The 17,103-nt window shown below is 51.4% G+C and overlaps 1 protein-coding gene across 2 annotated transcripts in view; it reads right to left on the bottom strand.

Moving 5' to 3' along the window:
- LOC120979688 (inter-alpha-trypsin inhibitor heavy chain H3-like) overlaps positions 1-17,103 on the bottom strand; it is a 66,372-nt gene that overhangs the window by 48,220 nt on the left and 1,049 nt on the right. For both annotated transcript variants that reach the window (XM_040408595.1, XM_040408596.1), the window contains exons 3-11: positions 16,755-16,859; positions 16,009-16,171; positions 14,370-14,480; positions 9,002-9,130; positions 8,813-8,929; positions 8,493-8,661; positions 8,121-8,246; positions 1,259-1,440; positions 819-1,004 (exon numbers count right to left, since the gene is read on the bottom strand). In XM_040408595.1, the coding sequence (XP_040264529.1) occupies positions 819-1,004; positions 1,259-1,440; positions 8,121-8,246; positions 8,493-8,661; positions 8,813-8,929; positions 9,002-9,130; positions 14,370-14,480; positions 16,009-16,171; positions 16,755-16,859 (1,288 nt within the window). The remainder of the gene's footprint in view (positions 1-818; positions 1,005-1,258; positions 1,441-8,120; positions 8,247-8,492; positions 8,662-8,812; positions 8,930-9,001; positions 9,131-14,369; positions 14,481-16,008; positions 16,172-16,754; positions 16,860-17,103) is intronic.

The raw sequence follows: 17,103 nt of genomic DNA, 5'->3' as shown, positions 1-17,103 counted from the left end.
AGAAGAGTCATCTCATTGGCTTCGAAGAGCAGAGTAAGCAGAGTCATCTCATTATCATTAGAGGGCAGGGTCATCAGAGTCATCTCATTATCATAAGAGGGCAGGATCAGCAGAGCCATCTCATTAGCTTCAGAGAGTGGGGTAAGCAGAGTCATCTCATTATCATTAGAGGGTGGTGTCAGGAGAGTCATCTCATTATAATTAAAGGCAGGGTCAGAAGAGTCATCTCATTATAATTAGAGGGCGGGGTCAGCAGAGTCATCTCATTATCATTAGAGGGCAGGGTCATCAGAGTCATCTCATTATCATTAGAGGGCAGGGTCATCAGAGTCATCTCATTATCATTAGAGGGCAGGATCAGCAGAGTCATGTCATTATCATTAGAGGGGGGTGTCAGGAGAGTCATCTCATTATAATTAAAGGCAGGATCAGCAGAGTCATCTCATTATCATTAGAGGGCAGGGTCAGAAGAGTCATCTCATTGGCTTCAGAGAGTGGAGTAAGCAGAGTCATCTCATTATCATTAAAGGGCAGGGGAGAAAAAGGGGTCGTCTCACTTCAGCAAATGGCAATTATCATGTAGATGCAGAAAATACCAGGCCCTTCCTAATGTATTGTGATTCTCCATGTTGCCTCCTTAGCAGGCTGGATACATTTTCCCATCACATTATACACTGCTCGTTTCCATGGAAGTGAGAGGACCCCTTTAAGCTCCATTGCAGTGTGTGCTTACAATATGGCTGCTCTCCAGAAATATACAATAAATGCCTGAATCACGTGTGCGGTGCAGGAGAGATTCCGGTGAAGCTCAGACTCACGCCCTGGGCTTTGACCTCCGCGGTCAGCGTCTCCATGCTGTTATTCGCTATCCGGCCGGCTACGATGATTTCGGAGCCCTGGTAATAATGCTTGAAGCTGCTCCTGGTCAAGTAATCCACAGAATTCTCCAGATACTGCAGCTCAACATCCAAAAGCAACGGGTTCGCCACCTCATTGTAGAAGCCCTGGAGGACAAGGGAAGGTGGGGGTAGTAGTGTCAAACTTTCCTGTAAAACGGTTGTGCTACCATAGAGGCGGCCCAGAAGTGCAGGCTGACCATAGGCCCCACTTCGCCGTGGTAACCGCGGCCCTTCCTCCACCTCGGCCTCCTTCAGCCTTTGCTAAGGGGCCCGTCCTTCTGAGAAAACGCTGTCACCTGGGGGCCCAAATACCGGGCCTTACATGTTAATATTGAGGCCCCCGGGTGAAGTTCGCTCACCTGTAACTGCAGAGCGGAGTCGGAATCCTCATATATACGACGCGCTAGACCTCCGTTCTCTAAAGCCAATTTCTCCAGAAAGTTGAAGTCAACGCCGCTGCCAAATCCCAGGCAGTACAAGGTGGCCCGGCCGTCCAGAGAGCGCTTCACGTTGTCCATTATCTTCTTGGGCTCGGTGGTTCCTGTATGATAACTTCAGTGAATATTACGGAGGATGATGACTACTCTGGTCTTGTCATGGCCGCACTGTAGCCATACAGTGGACTCTAAACCTAAGGGACCAGACAAGACGAGCGATGACCGGACACCATAAGAAAACGGCGGCTATCGGACTGCACCCAAGTAAGACAAACACTAGAACCAAGACATGATGGGGGTCATTACAGGCAGGACTGAGGGTGCAGTGAACATGATGGGGGTCATTACAGGCAGGACTGAGGGTGCAGTGGACATGATGGGGGTCATTATAGGCAGGACTGAGGGTGCAGTGGACATGATGGGGGTCATTATAGGCAGGACTGAGGGTGCAGTGAACACAATGGGGGTCATTATAGGCAGGACTGAGGGTGCAGTGGACATGATGGGGGTCATTATAGGCAGGACTGAGGGTGCAGTGGACATGATGGGGGTCATTATAGGCAGGACTGAGGGTGCAGTGAACACGATGGGGGTCATTACAGGCAGGACTCAGGGTGCAGTGAACACAATGGGGGTCATTATAGGCAGGACTGAGGGTGCAGTGGACATGATGGGGGTCATTACAGGCAGGACTGAGGGTGCAGTGAACATGATGGGGGTCATTATAGGCAGGACTGAGGGTGCAGTGGACATGATGGGGGTCATTATAGGCAGGACTGAGGGTGCTGTGAACATGATGGGGGTCATTATAGGCAGGACTGAGGGTGCAGTGAACATGATGGGGGTCATTACAGGCAGGACTGAGGGTGCAGTGAACATGATGGGGGTCAATACAGGCAGGACTGAGGGTGCAGTGGACATGATGGGGGTCATTATAGGCAGGACTGAGGGTGCAGTGAACATGATGGGGGTCATTACAGGCAGGACTGAGGATGCAGTGAACATGATGGGGGTCATTACAGGCAGGACTGAGGGTGCAGTGAACATGATGGGGGTCATTATAGGCAGGACTGACGGTGCAGTGAACATGATGGGGGTCATTATAGGCAGGACTGAGGGTGCAGTGAACATGATGGGGGTCATTACAGGCAGGACTGAGGGTGCAGTGAACACGATGGGGGTCATTACAGGCAGGACTGAGGGTGCAGTGAACATGATGGGGGTCATTACAGGCAGGACTGAGGGTGCAGTGAACACAATGGGGGTCATTATAGGCAGGACTGAGGGTGCAGTGAACACAATGGGGGTCATTATAGGCAGGACTGAGGGTGTAGTGGACATGATGGGGGTCATTATAGGCAGGGCTGAGGGTGCAGTGGACATGATGGGGGTCATTATAGGCAGGACTGAGGGTGCAGTGGACATGATGGGGGTCATTATAGGCAGGACTGAGGGTGCAGTGAACACAATGGGGGTCATTATAGGCAGGACTGAGGGTGCAGTGAACACAATGGGGGTCATTATAGGCAGGACTGAGGGTGCAGTGAACATGATGGGGGTCATTATAGGCAGGACTGAGGGTGTAGTGGACATGATGGGGGTCATTATAGGCAGGACTGAGGGTGCAGTGGACATGATGGGGGTCATTATAGGCAGGACTGAGGGTGCAGTGAACACAATGGGGGTCATTATAGGCAGGACTGAGGGTGCAGTGAACATGATGGGGGTCATTATAGGCAGGACTGAGGGTGTAGTAGACATGATGGGGGTCATTATAGGCAGGACTGAGGGTGCAGTGGACATGATGGGGGTCATTACAGGCAGGACTCAGGGTGCAGTGAACATGATGGGGGTCATTACAGGCAGGACTGAGGGTGCAGTGAACATGATGGGGGTCATTACAGGCAGGACTGAGGGTGCAGTGGACATGATGGGGGTCATTATAGGCAGGACTGAGGGTGCAGTGAACATGATGGGGGTCATTATAGGCAGGACTGAGGGTGCAGTGGACATGATGGGGGTCATTACAGGCAGGACTGAGGGTGCAGTGGACATGATGGGGGTCATTACAGGCAGGACTGAGGGTGCAGTGAACATGATGGGGGTCATTATAGGCAGGACTGAGGGTGCAGTGGACATGATGGGGGTCATTATAGGCAGGACTGAGGGTGCTGTGAACATGATGGGGGTCATTATAGGCAGGACTGAGGGTGCAGTGAACATGATGGGGGTCATTACAGGCAGGACTGAGGGTGCAGTGAACATGATGGGGGTCAATACAGGCAGGACTGAGGGTGCAGTGAACATGATGGGGGTCATTACAGGCAGGACTGAGGATGCAGTGAACATGATGGGGGTCATTACAGGCAGGACTGAGGGTGCAGTGAACATGATGGGGGTCATTATAGGCAGGACTGAGGGTGCAGTGAACATGATGGGGGTAATTATAGGCAGGACTGAGGGTGCAGTGAACATGATGGGGGTCATTACAGGCAGGACTGAGGGTGCAGTGAACACGATGGGGGTCATTACAGGCAGGACTGAGGGTGCAGTGAACATGATGGGGGTCATTACAGGCAGGACTGAGGGTGCAGTGAACACAATGGGGGTCATTATAGGCAGGACTGAGGGTGCAGTGAACACAATGGGGGTCATTATAGGCAGGACTGAGGGTGTAGTGGACATGATGGGGGTCATTATAGGCAGGACTGAGGGTGCAGTGGACATGATGGGGGTCATTATAGGCAGGACTGAGGGTGCAGTGGACATGATGGGGGTCATTATAGGCAGGACTGAGGGTGCAGTGAACACAATGGGGGTCATTATAGGCAGGACTGAGGGTGCAGTGAACACAATGGGGGTCATTATAGGCAGGACTGAGGGTGCAGTGAACATGATGGGGGTCATTATAGGCAGGACTGAGGGTGTAGTGGACATGATGGGGGTCATTATAGGCAGGACTGAGGGTGCAGTGGACATGATGGGGGTCATTATAGGCAGGACTGAGGGTGCAGTGAACACAATGGGGGTCATTATAGGCAGCACTGAGGGTGCAGTGAACATGATGGGGGTCATTATAGGCAGGACTGAGGGTGTAGTAGACATGATGGGGGTCATTATAGGCAGGACTGAGGGTGCAGTGGACATGATGGGGGTCATTACAGGCAGGACTCAGGGTGCAGTGAACATGATGGGGGTCATTACAGGCAGGACTGAGGGTGCAGTGAACATGATGGGGGTCATTACAGGCAGGACTGAGGGTGCAGTGGACATGATGGGGGTCATTATAGGCAGGACTGAGGGTGCAGTGAACATGATGGGGGTCATTATAGGCAGGACTGAGGGTGCAGTGGACATGATGGGGGTCATTATAGGCAGGACTGAGGGTGTAGTGGACATGATGGGGGTCATTATAGGCAGGACTGAGGGTGCAGTGGACATGATGGGGGTCATTATAGGCAGGACTGAGGGTGCAGTGGACATGATGGGGGTCATTATAGGCAGGACTGAGGGTGCAGTGGACATGATGGGGGTCATTATAAGCAGGACTGAGGGTGCAGTGGGCATGATGGGGGTCATTATAGGAAGGACTGAGGGTGCAGTGGACATGATGGGGGTCATTATAGGCAGGACTGAGGGTGCAGTGGACATGATGGGGGTCACTCCAGGCAGGACTGAGGGTGCAGTGGACATGATGGGGGTCATTATAGGCAGGACTGAGGGTGCAGTGAACATGATGGGGGTCATTATAGGCAGGACTGAGGGTGCAGTGAACATGATGGGGGTCATTATAGGCAGGACTGAGGGTGCAGTGAACATGATGGGGGTCATTACAGGCAGGACTGAGGGTGCAGTGAACATGATGGGGGTCATTATAGGCAGGACTGAGGGTGCAGTGAACACAATGGGGGTCATTATAGGCAGGACTGAGGGTGCAGTGGACATGATGGGGGTCATTACAGGCAGAACTGAGGGTGCAGTGGACATGATGGGGGTCATTACAGGCAGAACTGAGGGTGCAGTGGACATGATGGGGGTCATTACAGGCAGAACTGAGGGTGCAGTGGACATGATGGGGGTCATTACAGGCAGAACTGAGGGTGCAGTGGGCATGATGGGGGTCATTACAGGCAGGACTGTGGGTGCAGTGGACATGATGGGGGTCATTACAGGCAGGACTGTGGGTGCAGTGAACATGATGGGGGTCATTATAGGCAGGACTGAGGGTGCAGTGGACATGATGGGGGTCATTATAGGCAGGACTGAGGGTGCAGTGGACATGATGGGGGTCATTATAGGCAGGACTGAGGGTGCAGTGGACATGATGGGGGTCATTATAGGCAGGACTGAGGGTGCAGTGGACATGATGGGGGTCATTATAGGCAGGACTGAGGGTGCAGTGAACATGATGGGGGTCATTATAGGCAGGACTGAGGGTGCAGTGAACATGATGGGGGTCATTATAGGCAGGACTGAGGGTGCAGTGGACATGATGGGGGTCATTATAGGCAGGACTGAGGGTGCAGTGGACATGATGGGGGTCATTATAGGCAGGACTGAGGGTGCAGTGAACATGATGGGGGTCATTATAGGCAGGACTGAGGGTGCAGTGGACATGATGGGGGTCATTATAGGCAGGACTGAGGGTGCAGTGAACATGATGGGGGTCATTATAGGCAGGATTGAGGGTGCAGTGGACATGATGGGGGTCATTATAGGCAGGATTGAGGGTGCAGTGGACATGATGGAGGTCATTATAGGCAGGACTGAGGGTGCAGTGAACATGATGGGGGTCACTCCAGGCAGGACTGAGGGGTGCACTGAGCATGATGGGGGTCATTATAGGCAGGACTGAGGGTGCAGTGAACATGATGGGGGTCATTACAGGCAGGACTGAGGGTGCAGTGGACATGATGGGGGTCATCATAGGCAGGACTGAGGGTGCAGTGGACATGATGGGGGTCATTATAGGCAGGACTGAGGGTGCAGTGAACATGATGGGGGTCATTACAGGCAGGACTGAGGGTGCAGTGGGCATGATGGGGGTCATTATAGGCAGGACTGAGGGTGCAGTGGGCATGATGGGGGTCATTATAGGCAGGACTGAGGGTGCAGTGGACATGATGGGGGTCATTACAGGCAGGACTGAGGGTGCAGTGAACATGATGGGGGTCATTATAGGCAGGACTGAGGGTGCAGTGAACATGATGGGGGTCATTATAGGCAGGACTGAGGGTGTAGTGGACATGATGGGGGTCATTATAGGCAGGACTGAGGGTGCAGTGAACACAATGGGGGTCATTATAGGCAGGACTGAGGGTGCAGTGGACATGATGGGGGTCATTATAGGCAGGACTGAGGGTGCAGTGAACATGATGGGGGTCATTATAGGCAGGACTGAGGGTGCAGTGAGCATGATGGGGGTCATTATAGGCAGGACTGAGGGTGCAGTGGGCATGATGGGGGTCATTATAGGCAGGACTGTGGGTGCAGTGGACATGATGGGGGTCATTATAGGCAGGACTGAGGGTGCAGTGAACATGATGGGGGTCATTACAGGCAGGACTGAGGGTGCAGTGGACATGATGTGGGTCATTACAGGCAGGACTGAGGGTGCAGTGAACATGATGGGGGTCATTATAGGCAGGACTGAGGGTGCAGTGAACATGATGGGGGTCATTATAGGCAGGACTGAGGGTGCAGTGGACATGATGGGGGTCATTATAGGCAGGACTGAGGGTGCAGTGGACATGATGGGGGTCATTATAGGCAGGACTGAGGGTGCAGTGAACATGATGGGGGTCATTATAGGCAGGACTGAGGGTGCAGTGGACATGATGGGGGTCATTATAGGCAGGACTGAGGGTGCAGTGAGCATGATGGGGGTCATTATAGGCAGGACTGAGGGTGCAGTGGGCATGATGGGGGTCATTATAGGCAGGACTGTGGGTGCAGTGGACATGATGGGGGTCATTATAGGCAGGACTGAGGGTGCAGTGAACATGATGGGGGTCATTACAGGCAGGACTGAGGGTGCAGTGGACATGATGTGGGTCATTACAGGCAGGACTGAGGGTGCAGTGGACATGATGGGGGTCATTATAGGCAGGACTGAGGGTGCAGTGAACATGATGGGGGTCATTATAGGCAGGACTGAGGGTGCAGTGGACATGATGGGGGTCATTATAGGCAGGACTGAGGGTGCAGTGGACATGATGGGGGTCATTATAGGCAGGACTGAGGGTGCAGTGAACATGATGGGGGTCATTATAGGCAGGACTGAGGGTGCAGTGGACATGATGGGGGTCATTACAGGCAGGACTGAGGGTGCAGTGAACACGATGGGGGTCATTATAGGCAGGACTGTGGGTGCAGTGGACATGATGGGGGTCATTATAGGCAGGACTGAGGGTGCAGTGGACATGATGGGGGTCATTATAGGCAGGACTGAGGGTGCAGTGGACATGATGGGGGTCATTATAGGCAGGACTGAGGGTGCAGTGGACATGATGGGGGTCATTACAGGCAGGACTGAGGGTGCAGTGGACATGATGGGGGTCATTATAGGCAGGACTGAGGGTGCAGTGGACATGATGGGGGTCATTATAGGCAGGACTGAGGGTGCAGTGGACATGATGGGGGTCATTATAGGCAGGACTGAGGGTGCAGTGGACCTGCAGTATTTTAGTCACTTTGCTTTACTGAAATGGTTAATAATTCTCGCTCTGCCCCTGTCCCCCGGTCCCCTATACGTATAGGACCATATTTAGTTGCACTATCTCACCGGACGTTGGTTCACCATCGGAGAGGAACAGTATCATGGAGGCGCTGAGAGGAGGCAGCGCTCTGTTCGCGGTGACGTTAGTGACCATTTTTGCTGCGGTAAGCAGAGCTTTATTGATGTCTGTCCCTGTAAAATCACATGGAATAGCAATGGTTAATGGTAAACGGCGACCCTGGGCCCCAGTGACAAATCTATAACCCCCAGCAGGTGTCATATAATACTGGTGTCTACTGCGGAGAGGACACTTGGGGCCCCTCAGGCACCAGGGCCCGGGTGGAGGTTCCCAGAGCTGGACTCCATCTGATATTGATATCAGTGTTGTATTCTGGGGGCTTCTAGTGATCTGCGCTCCACCTCGGACCCCCAGCCTACCTCCTCTCGCCGTCATCTTCTTCACATACTGCTTTGCCTGTCTGATGTTCTTCGGCGTGGCTCGGACCAGACTCTTCTTCCAATAATCAACTTTATCATCAAATATGAGAAGCCCAATGTGATCCTCCTGCGGCATGTCCTCCAGGATCTTCGTGAAGGCTTCATAAGTCTGCAGACATGAATGACAGAAGAGCGGTCATGTCCAGGTCGTATCCTCAGGGGTGGGCTTTGTGGGTAATAGTCCAGGTATATATTGGAGAACGGCATGAATAGCGACCCCCCGTTCATAGTCTCATGATGGGATTTGCTGCCATCGTTACCTGCTTGATTTTGTTCCCGTACATTGAGCCGCTGTGGTCGATGACAAACAGCACGTTTTTCGGTAAACGCTTAAGGTCGGCCGGTGCAAAGTAATGAACAAAGTATCCATTGACAATCTGGAGAAACAAAGGACAATGTCAGAAAGTAACAATCCAGCAGAATGTAACTGTAACAATGCATCCAGTCACCTGCACTTTCCCAGCAGAAGCCTCTCTGTGGACATCATACGTTATCATGAGATCCCCGTCCAGAAGAGTCTCCGCGCAGTCCGGACACCGGCGCTGCTGCTGCAGGGTTGGTTGGAATTCTATATGAGCCTGAAGACGAGAGAAAAGCCCTGTCAATAATGAAAAGCAGTGCCTCCTGCAGTCTCCTGCACCATCTCTGCTCCTGCAGTCTCCTGCACCATCTCTGCTCCTGCAGTCTACTACACCATCTCTGCTCCTGCAGTCTCCTGCACCATCTCTGCTCCTGCAGTCTCCTGCACCATCTCTGCTCCTGCAGTCTCCTACACCATCTCTGCTCCTGCAGTCTCCTGCACCATCTCTGCTCCTGCAGTCTCCTGCACCATCTCTGCTCCTGCAGTCTCCTGCACCATCTCTGCTCCTGCAGTCTCCTACACCATCTCTGCTCCTGCAGTCTCCTGCACCATCTCTGCTCCTGCAGTCTCCTGCACCATCTCTGCTCCTGCAGTCTCTGCTACACTGTTCTCTCCACCACAGTCCCTCCTGTACACTTCTCTCTCCTGCACTCTCTCCTCCTGCACCATCTCTCTGGCACAGTCTCTTCCCCTGCGCCTTCTCTCCAGAACTGTCTCTACTGCATAGTCCCTTCCTCAGCACTGTCTCTCTGAACACTACCACCTCCTGCACCTTCTCTCCTGCACACTCCTTTCGTCTGCACTCTCTCTTGCAGTCTCTTCTGTATTGTCTCTCCTACACTACACTCCTAATGCACAATCCCTCATCCCACACACATCTTATATTATAAGGGGGTCCTGCACACATCTCTCCTGCATTGTCTCTCCTGCACAGTCCCTCAACCTGCACCATCTTTCCTGCACAGTCACTCCCTCAGCACCTTCACTCCTGAACAGTCACTCCCTCCTGCTCCTTCTCTCCTGCACAGTCCCTCCCTTTTGCACTTTCTCTCCTGCACAGTCACTCCCTACTGCACCTTCTCTCGTGCAAAGTCCCCCCACACGTCTCTCCTGCAGAGTCACTCCCTCCTGCACCTTCTCTCCTGCACAGTCACTCCCTCCTACACCTTCTCTCCTGCACAGTCACTCCCTCCTGCATCTTCTCTCCTGAACAGTCCCTCCCTCCTGCACCTTCTCTCCTGCACAGTCCCTCACTCCTGCACCTTCTCTCCTGCACAGTCCCTCACTCCTGCACCTTCTCTCCTGCACAGTCACTCCCTCCTGCACAGTCACTCCCTAGCAGCCGCCGCCGGGCACAGGGAGATGAGCGCTTCCATTGCGCTCATCTCCATTGTAAACTGTCTGTGCCAGCGGAGGTGCAGGGGAGGGAGAGGCGTGTCCCTTCCCTTTCCTCTGATAGGCTGCAGGCAGGCACCGAAGTGGAGGAGAGGCCCCGCCCCCTAATTACTCCTGTTTACCTTTCTAAAGCTAAAGGACCTTTGATGATGTCATCACAGGTCCTGTAAGGGAACTGCACAGTGTAAAGTGTAGTTCCCAGGTTAGAACAGTGCATCTGCCAGGACCTGTGATGACATCATCTTCAACATCACAGGTCCTGCAGAATCTAGCAAAGGAACTGCACCAAAAATGGTGTAGTTCCTAGGTTTCAAAGGTACATCTGCCAGGACCTGTGATGACATCATCACAGGTCCTTCAACCCCTAACAGCAAGTATTAAAAGTTCACAAGCAGCTCTGTATTGATCCATACAGACTGGAATGGAGAGGTAAGAGGAGGTCCTCCACTTTTCATCATTTACCTCCCCTCCCCCCTCCATGCCCTGTTTTTACTCATTGCTCACTCATGTATACTACTTCAGACAGTTACCACTACCTCATGTACCTCACAGTGACTATAATGCATAACTGACCACATATTTCTATAAACACTGCATCTACAGTATTATACCTTCTATGTGTCACATCAATACACTGCTCTGTATATATATATATATATACACACACACACACATACATGCACACACACTGCATATATTACACAGTATTATACATGCAATATGTACAGATATATAGTATATACCGCAGTGCACTGATATGTGAGGTATGAGGTATAATAGATGCTGTGTGTACAGATATCAGTACACTTCTGTATATACTATATATGTGAGGTACGAGGTATAATAGATGCAGTGTGTACAGATATATAGTATATACAGCAGTGTACTGATATGTGAGGTACGAGGTGTCAATACACTGCTGTATTTACTATATACCTGTACACACTGCATCTATTATACCTCGTACCTCACATATTACACTACTGTATATACTGTATACACTGCATATATTATACCCCGTACCTCACATATCAGTACACTGCTGTATATACTATATACCTGTACACACTGCATCTATTATACCTCGTACCTCACATATCAGTACACTGCTGTATATACTATATACCTGTACACACTGCATATATTATACCCCGTACCTCACATATCAGTACACTGCTGTATATACTATATATCTGTACACTCTGCATCTATTATACCGCGTACCTCACATAACTGTACACTGCTGTATATAATATACATCTGCATCTATTATACCTCTTTTGTGTGCCAGGGCTGTTTTGTAATCCCATTCCGGCCCTGATGGCATAAATTATAAAACGCAGCAGCAAGAATAGTTCATGGAACAAAGGGAGGGGCTATAAAAGGGGAATGGGGGCCCAATTTAGATTCCTGCTATGGGGCCCAGTGATTTTTATGTACGCCCCTGGCTGCAGGCACTAGGCCGGCAGCCTATCAGAGGCCGGCGCAATGACGTCATCGTGCCGCCTGAGCCTTACATTACAGCGTGGGACACAGGAAGAGGCTGCATCGCATCGCTGACACTTAGGTAAGTATAAGTGTTTTTTTTTTGTTTTTTTTTACAATAGTGTTACTGGCACATTGGGGGGGCTTATTACAAAACTGGCACATGATGATGGGGGGGACTTTATACTGGCACATGATGATGGGGGGGAACTTTATAGTGTCTGTGACTTTCAAAGTCCCACAGTCCTTTGTTCTATTGCTTTAAGTATATTCTTGTTTTGAAACAACATTGATTCTTTCTTAAAAACGGGGGGGGGGGCGCAGTTTGCCATCTTCGCCCTGGGCACCAAATGGCCTTGTCCCAGCCCTGCTCCCTACTGCACCTTCTCTCCTGCAAAGTCCCCCCACACGTCTCTCCTGCACAGTCACTCTCTCCTGCACCTTCTCTCCTGCACAGTCACTCCCTCCTGCACCTTCTCTCCTGCACAGTCACTCCCTCCTACACTTTCTCTTCTGCACAGTCACTCCCTCCTGCACCTTCTCTCCTGCACAGTCACTCCCTCCTGCACCTTCTCTCCTGCACAGTCACTCCCTCCTGCACCTTCTCTCCTGCACAGTCACTCCCTCCTGCACAGTCCCTCCTTTTTTCACCTTCTCTCCTGCACAGTCACTCCCTCCTGCACCTTCTCTCCGGCACAGTCACTCCCTCCTGCACCTTCTCTCCTGCACAGTCACTCCCTCCTGCACCTTCTCTCCTGCACATTCACTCCCTCCTGCACCTTCTCTCCTGCACAGTCACTCCCTCCTGCACAGTCACTCCCTCCTGCACAGTCCCTCCCTTTTTCACCTTCTCTCCTGCAAAGTCCCCCCACACTTCTCTCCTGCACAGTCACTCCCTCCTGCACCTTCTCTCCTGCACAGTCCCTCTCTCCTGCACAGTCCCTCTCTCCTGCACAGTCAATCCCTCCTACACCTTCTCTCCTGCACAGTCACTCCCTCCTGCACCTTCTCTCCTGCACAGTCACTCCCTCCTGCACCTTCTCTCCTGCACAGTCACTCCCTCCTGCACCTTCTCTCCTGCACAGTCCCTCCCTTTTGCACCTTCTCTCCTGCACAGTCACTCCATCCTGCACAGTCACTCCCTACTGCACCTTCTCTCGTGCAAAGTCCCCCCACACGTCTCTCCTGCACAGTCACTCCCTCCTGCACCTTCTCTCCTGCACAGTCACTCCCTCCTACACCTTCTCTCCTGCACAGTCACTCCCTCCTGCATCTTCTCTCCTGAACAGTCCCTCCCTCCTGCACCTTCTCTCCTGCACAGTCCCTCACTCCTGCACCTTCTCTCCTGCACAGTCCCTCACTCCTGCACAGTCACTCCCTCCTGCACAGTCACTCCCTACTGCACCTTCTCTCCTGCAAAGTCCCCCCACACGTCTCTCCTGCACAGTCACTCTCTCCTGCACCTTCTCTCCTGCACAGTCACTCCCTCCTGCACCTTCTCTCCTGCACAGTCACTCCCTCCTACACCTTCTCTTCTGCACAGTCACTCCCTCCTGCACCTTCTCTCCTGCACAGTCACTCCCTCCTGCACCTTCTCTCCTGCACAGTCACTCCCTCCTGCACCTTCTCTCCTGCACAGTCACTCCCTCCTGCACAGTCCCTCCTTTTTTCACCTTCTCTCCTGCACAGTCACTCCCTCCTGCACCTTCTCTCCTGCACAGTCACTCCCTCCTGCACCTTCTCTCCTGCACAGTCACTCCCTCCTGCACCTTCTCTCCTGCGCATTCACTACCTCCTGCACCTTCTCTCCTGCACAGTCACTCCCTCCTGCACAGTCACTCCCTCCTGCACAGTCCCTCCCTTTTTCACCTTCTCTCCTGCAAAGTCCCCCCACACTTCTCTCCTGCACAGTCACTCCCTCCTGCACCTTCTCTCCTGCACAGTCCCTCTCTCCTGCACCTTCTCTCCTGCACAGTCACTCCCTCCTACACCTTCTCTCCTGCACAGTCACTCCCTCCTGCACCTTCTCTCCTGCACAGTCACTCCCTCCTGCACCTTCTCTCCTGCACAGTCACTCCCTCCTGCACAGTCCCTCCTTTTTTCACCTTCTCTCCTGCACAGTCACTCCCTCCTGCACCTTCTCTCCGGCACAGCCACTCCCTCCTGCACCTTCTCTCCTGCACAGTCACTCCCTCCTGCACCTTCTCTCCTGCACGTTCACTCCCTCCTGCACCTTCTCTCCTGCACAGTCACTCCCTCCTGCACAGTCACTCCCTCCTGCACAGTCCCTCCCTTTTTCACCTTCTCTCCTGCAAAGTCCCCCCACACTTCTCTCCTGCACAGTCACTCCCTCCTGCACCTTCTCTCCTGCACAGTCCCTCTCTCCTGCACAGTCCCTCTCTCCTGCATCTTCTCTCCTGCACAGTCCCTCTCTCCTGCACCTTCTCTCCTGCACAGACCCTCTCTCCTGCACAGTCCCTCTCTCCTGCACCTTCTCTCCTGCACAGTCACCCCGCACTTCTCTCCTGCACATGGGGGATTGGTCCTACTATCCAGATCCCTGAATTGGCCATTACCTTATTTTCTGTACGATTTATTCTGACCACATCAGAAAGTTCATTTGTCATAAACGTCCCAACGGCTTTCAGAAAACTGATCCCTTGTGGTTCAATGATGTCCACATTGATCTGCAAAATAACCATTTAAATATTATGAACCAGGGAGCTCAGGATGAACAGAATCATGACATTCTGCAGACCGTGGATCTGAGGAAAGCCTGTGATCTGCAGTGGCTGGGATCTAGGGGGTCCTGTAGTAATGTTATATTATAAAGGGGTCCTGCAGTGACGTTATATTATAAGGGGGTCCTGCAGTGATGTTATATTATAAGGGGGTCCTGCAGTGACGTTATATTATAAGGGGGTCCTGCAGTGACGTTATATTATAAGAGGGTCCTGCATTAACGTTATATTATAAGGGGGTCCTGCAGTAACGTTATATTATAAGGGGGTCCTGCAGTAATGTTATATTATAAGGGGGTCCTGCAGTAACGTTATATTATAAGGGGGTCCTGCAGTGATGTTATATTATAAGGGGGTCCTGCAGTAATGTTATATTAGAAGGGGGCCCTGCAGTGATGTTATATTATACCAGGGTTCTAAAGTGATGTTATATTATAAGGGGGTCCTGCAGTGACGTTATATTATAAGGGGGTCCTGCAGTGACGTTATATTATAAGGGGGTCCTGCAGTGACGTTATATTATAAGGGGGTCCTGCATTAACGTTATATTATAAGGGGGTCCTGCAGTAACGTTATATTATAAGGGGGTCCTGCAGTAATGTTATATTATAAGGGGGTCCTGCAGTAACGTTATATTATAAGGGGGTCCTGCAGTAACGTTATATTATAAGGGGGTCCTGCAGTGATGTTATATTATAAGGGGGTCCTGCAGTAATGTTATATTAGAAGGGGGCCCTGCAGTGATGTTATATTATAAGGGGGTCCTGCAGTGACGTTATATTATAAGGGGGTCCTGCAGTGACGTTATATTATAAGGGGGTCCTGCAGTGATGTTATATTACAAGGGGTCCTGCAGTGATGTTATATTATAAGGGGTCCTGCAATGATGTTATATTATAAAGGGGTCCTGCAGTGACGTTATATTATAAGGGGTCCTGCAGTGATGTTATTTTATACGGGGGTCCTGCAGGGACGTTATATTATAAAGGGGTCCTGCAGTGATGTTATATTATAAGGGGTCCTGCAGTGATGTTATATTATAAGGGGTCCTGCAGTGACGTTATATTATAAGGGGGTCCTGCAGTGACGTTATATTATAAGGGGTCCTGCAGTGATGTTATTTTATACGGGGGTCCTGCAGTGACGTTATATTATAAGGGGGTCCTGCAGTGATGTTATATTATAAGGGGTCCTGCAGTGATGTTATATTATAAGGGGGTCCTGCAGTGACGTTATATTATAAGGGGGTCCTGCAGTGATGTTATATTATAAGGGGGTCCTGCAGTGATGTTATTTTATACGGGGGTCCTGCAGGGACGTTATATTATAAGGGGGTCCTGCAGTGACGTTATATTATAAGGGGTCCTGCAGTGATGTTATTTTATACGGGGGTCCTGCAGTGATGTTATTTTATACGGGGGTCCTGCAGGGACGTTATATTATAAGGGGTCCTGCAGTGCTGTTATATTCTTACCTGAAAGCTTTCCACCAGCTCTTTGGGTCGAATTCTCAGGTATAATTCGTAGATCCCGAGCTGCCGCTTCAGTAGCTCCTCATAGACCAGCTGAAACGTTGCTGTAGACCGAGGCCCCACATTCACTGAGACTTTAAAGTTCTCCATTCTGCGTCCAGTAGATCTACATGAAATGTCCCAAGAGACTTAAATTAAACGTTTCATATGTGAGAGCAAGAACCAATGGTGCCAAAGTATCACTGCAGAGGACGTGATGTCCACAGGGGCCACACCGGGATCTGATGAATCGGAGTCTTATTACATAAACTAATGGATGCCCTGCAATGCTTCTGCACCCTGATGACTCTTATGTTAGGGAATTGCATTATGAGCAATTAACCCTTATGTGATATCATTCGAATCTCCAGAAAATCGTATGTAGAAGCTGCTGGCTCCCTGGGATCGGTCCACCTACAGAATGCAGGCTGCGGACACCTCCATGACCAGCCAGTAATAAGGCGGTTTCCCTGGTGTGTGATGGGATCAATCTGTCCCAACAAGGGTGTACATATTATAGAGCAGACCAGGGGCTGCTATCGGGCCCTTGGGGAGAAGGGGTCCAGTCCTGCTTGCTCCCCAGGCCCGTCTGTCCTCAGTGGTAAAACAGGGCACCATACGTGTGGGATCCAGTTTGATCTATGCTATGGAGCCCCCTCCTCTATGTACCGAGGATCCCAAGAAGCGCCTTTCATACACAAGATACGTACTGGACCAGACCAGCGCTCTGGCCCCTGGATACGGCTTTCTGATACTCTTTCTTCGCCTCAGCCTTCTCTTTAACGATCCCGGTGGTTGTAACATTGTTAATGATCCTTACAGAAAGAGAACACGTTATTAGAAACAATGTATCAGAGGAGCAGAAGTTGTAATCCCAAACAATGGGAGCAAAATGTGTCATCATTATCAGACGCTCCATAAAGTCCGGCCCCTCCCCCGAGGGACCCCCCCATAACCAGGTATGCACAGACCCTTTCTGGGATCATTACCAGGCAGATTTGCCGCTCGGGGGCCTGGAAAAGCTGTAAATAATGTGCACCCTCCTCCAAAGAGCACTCA

Source organism: Bufo bufo, chromosome 9, assembly GCF_905171765.1.
Source record: "Bufo bufo chromosome 9, aBufBuf1.1, whole genome shotgun sequence".
NCBI lineage: Eukaryota > Metazoa > Chordata > Amphibia > Anura > Bufonidae > Bufo > Bufo bufo.
Note: the sequence above shows the minus strand (reverse complement) of the source record. Positions and strands in the feature narration are given on the sequence as shown.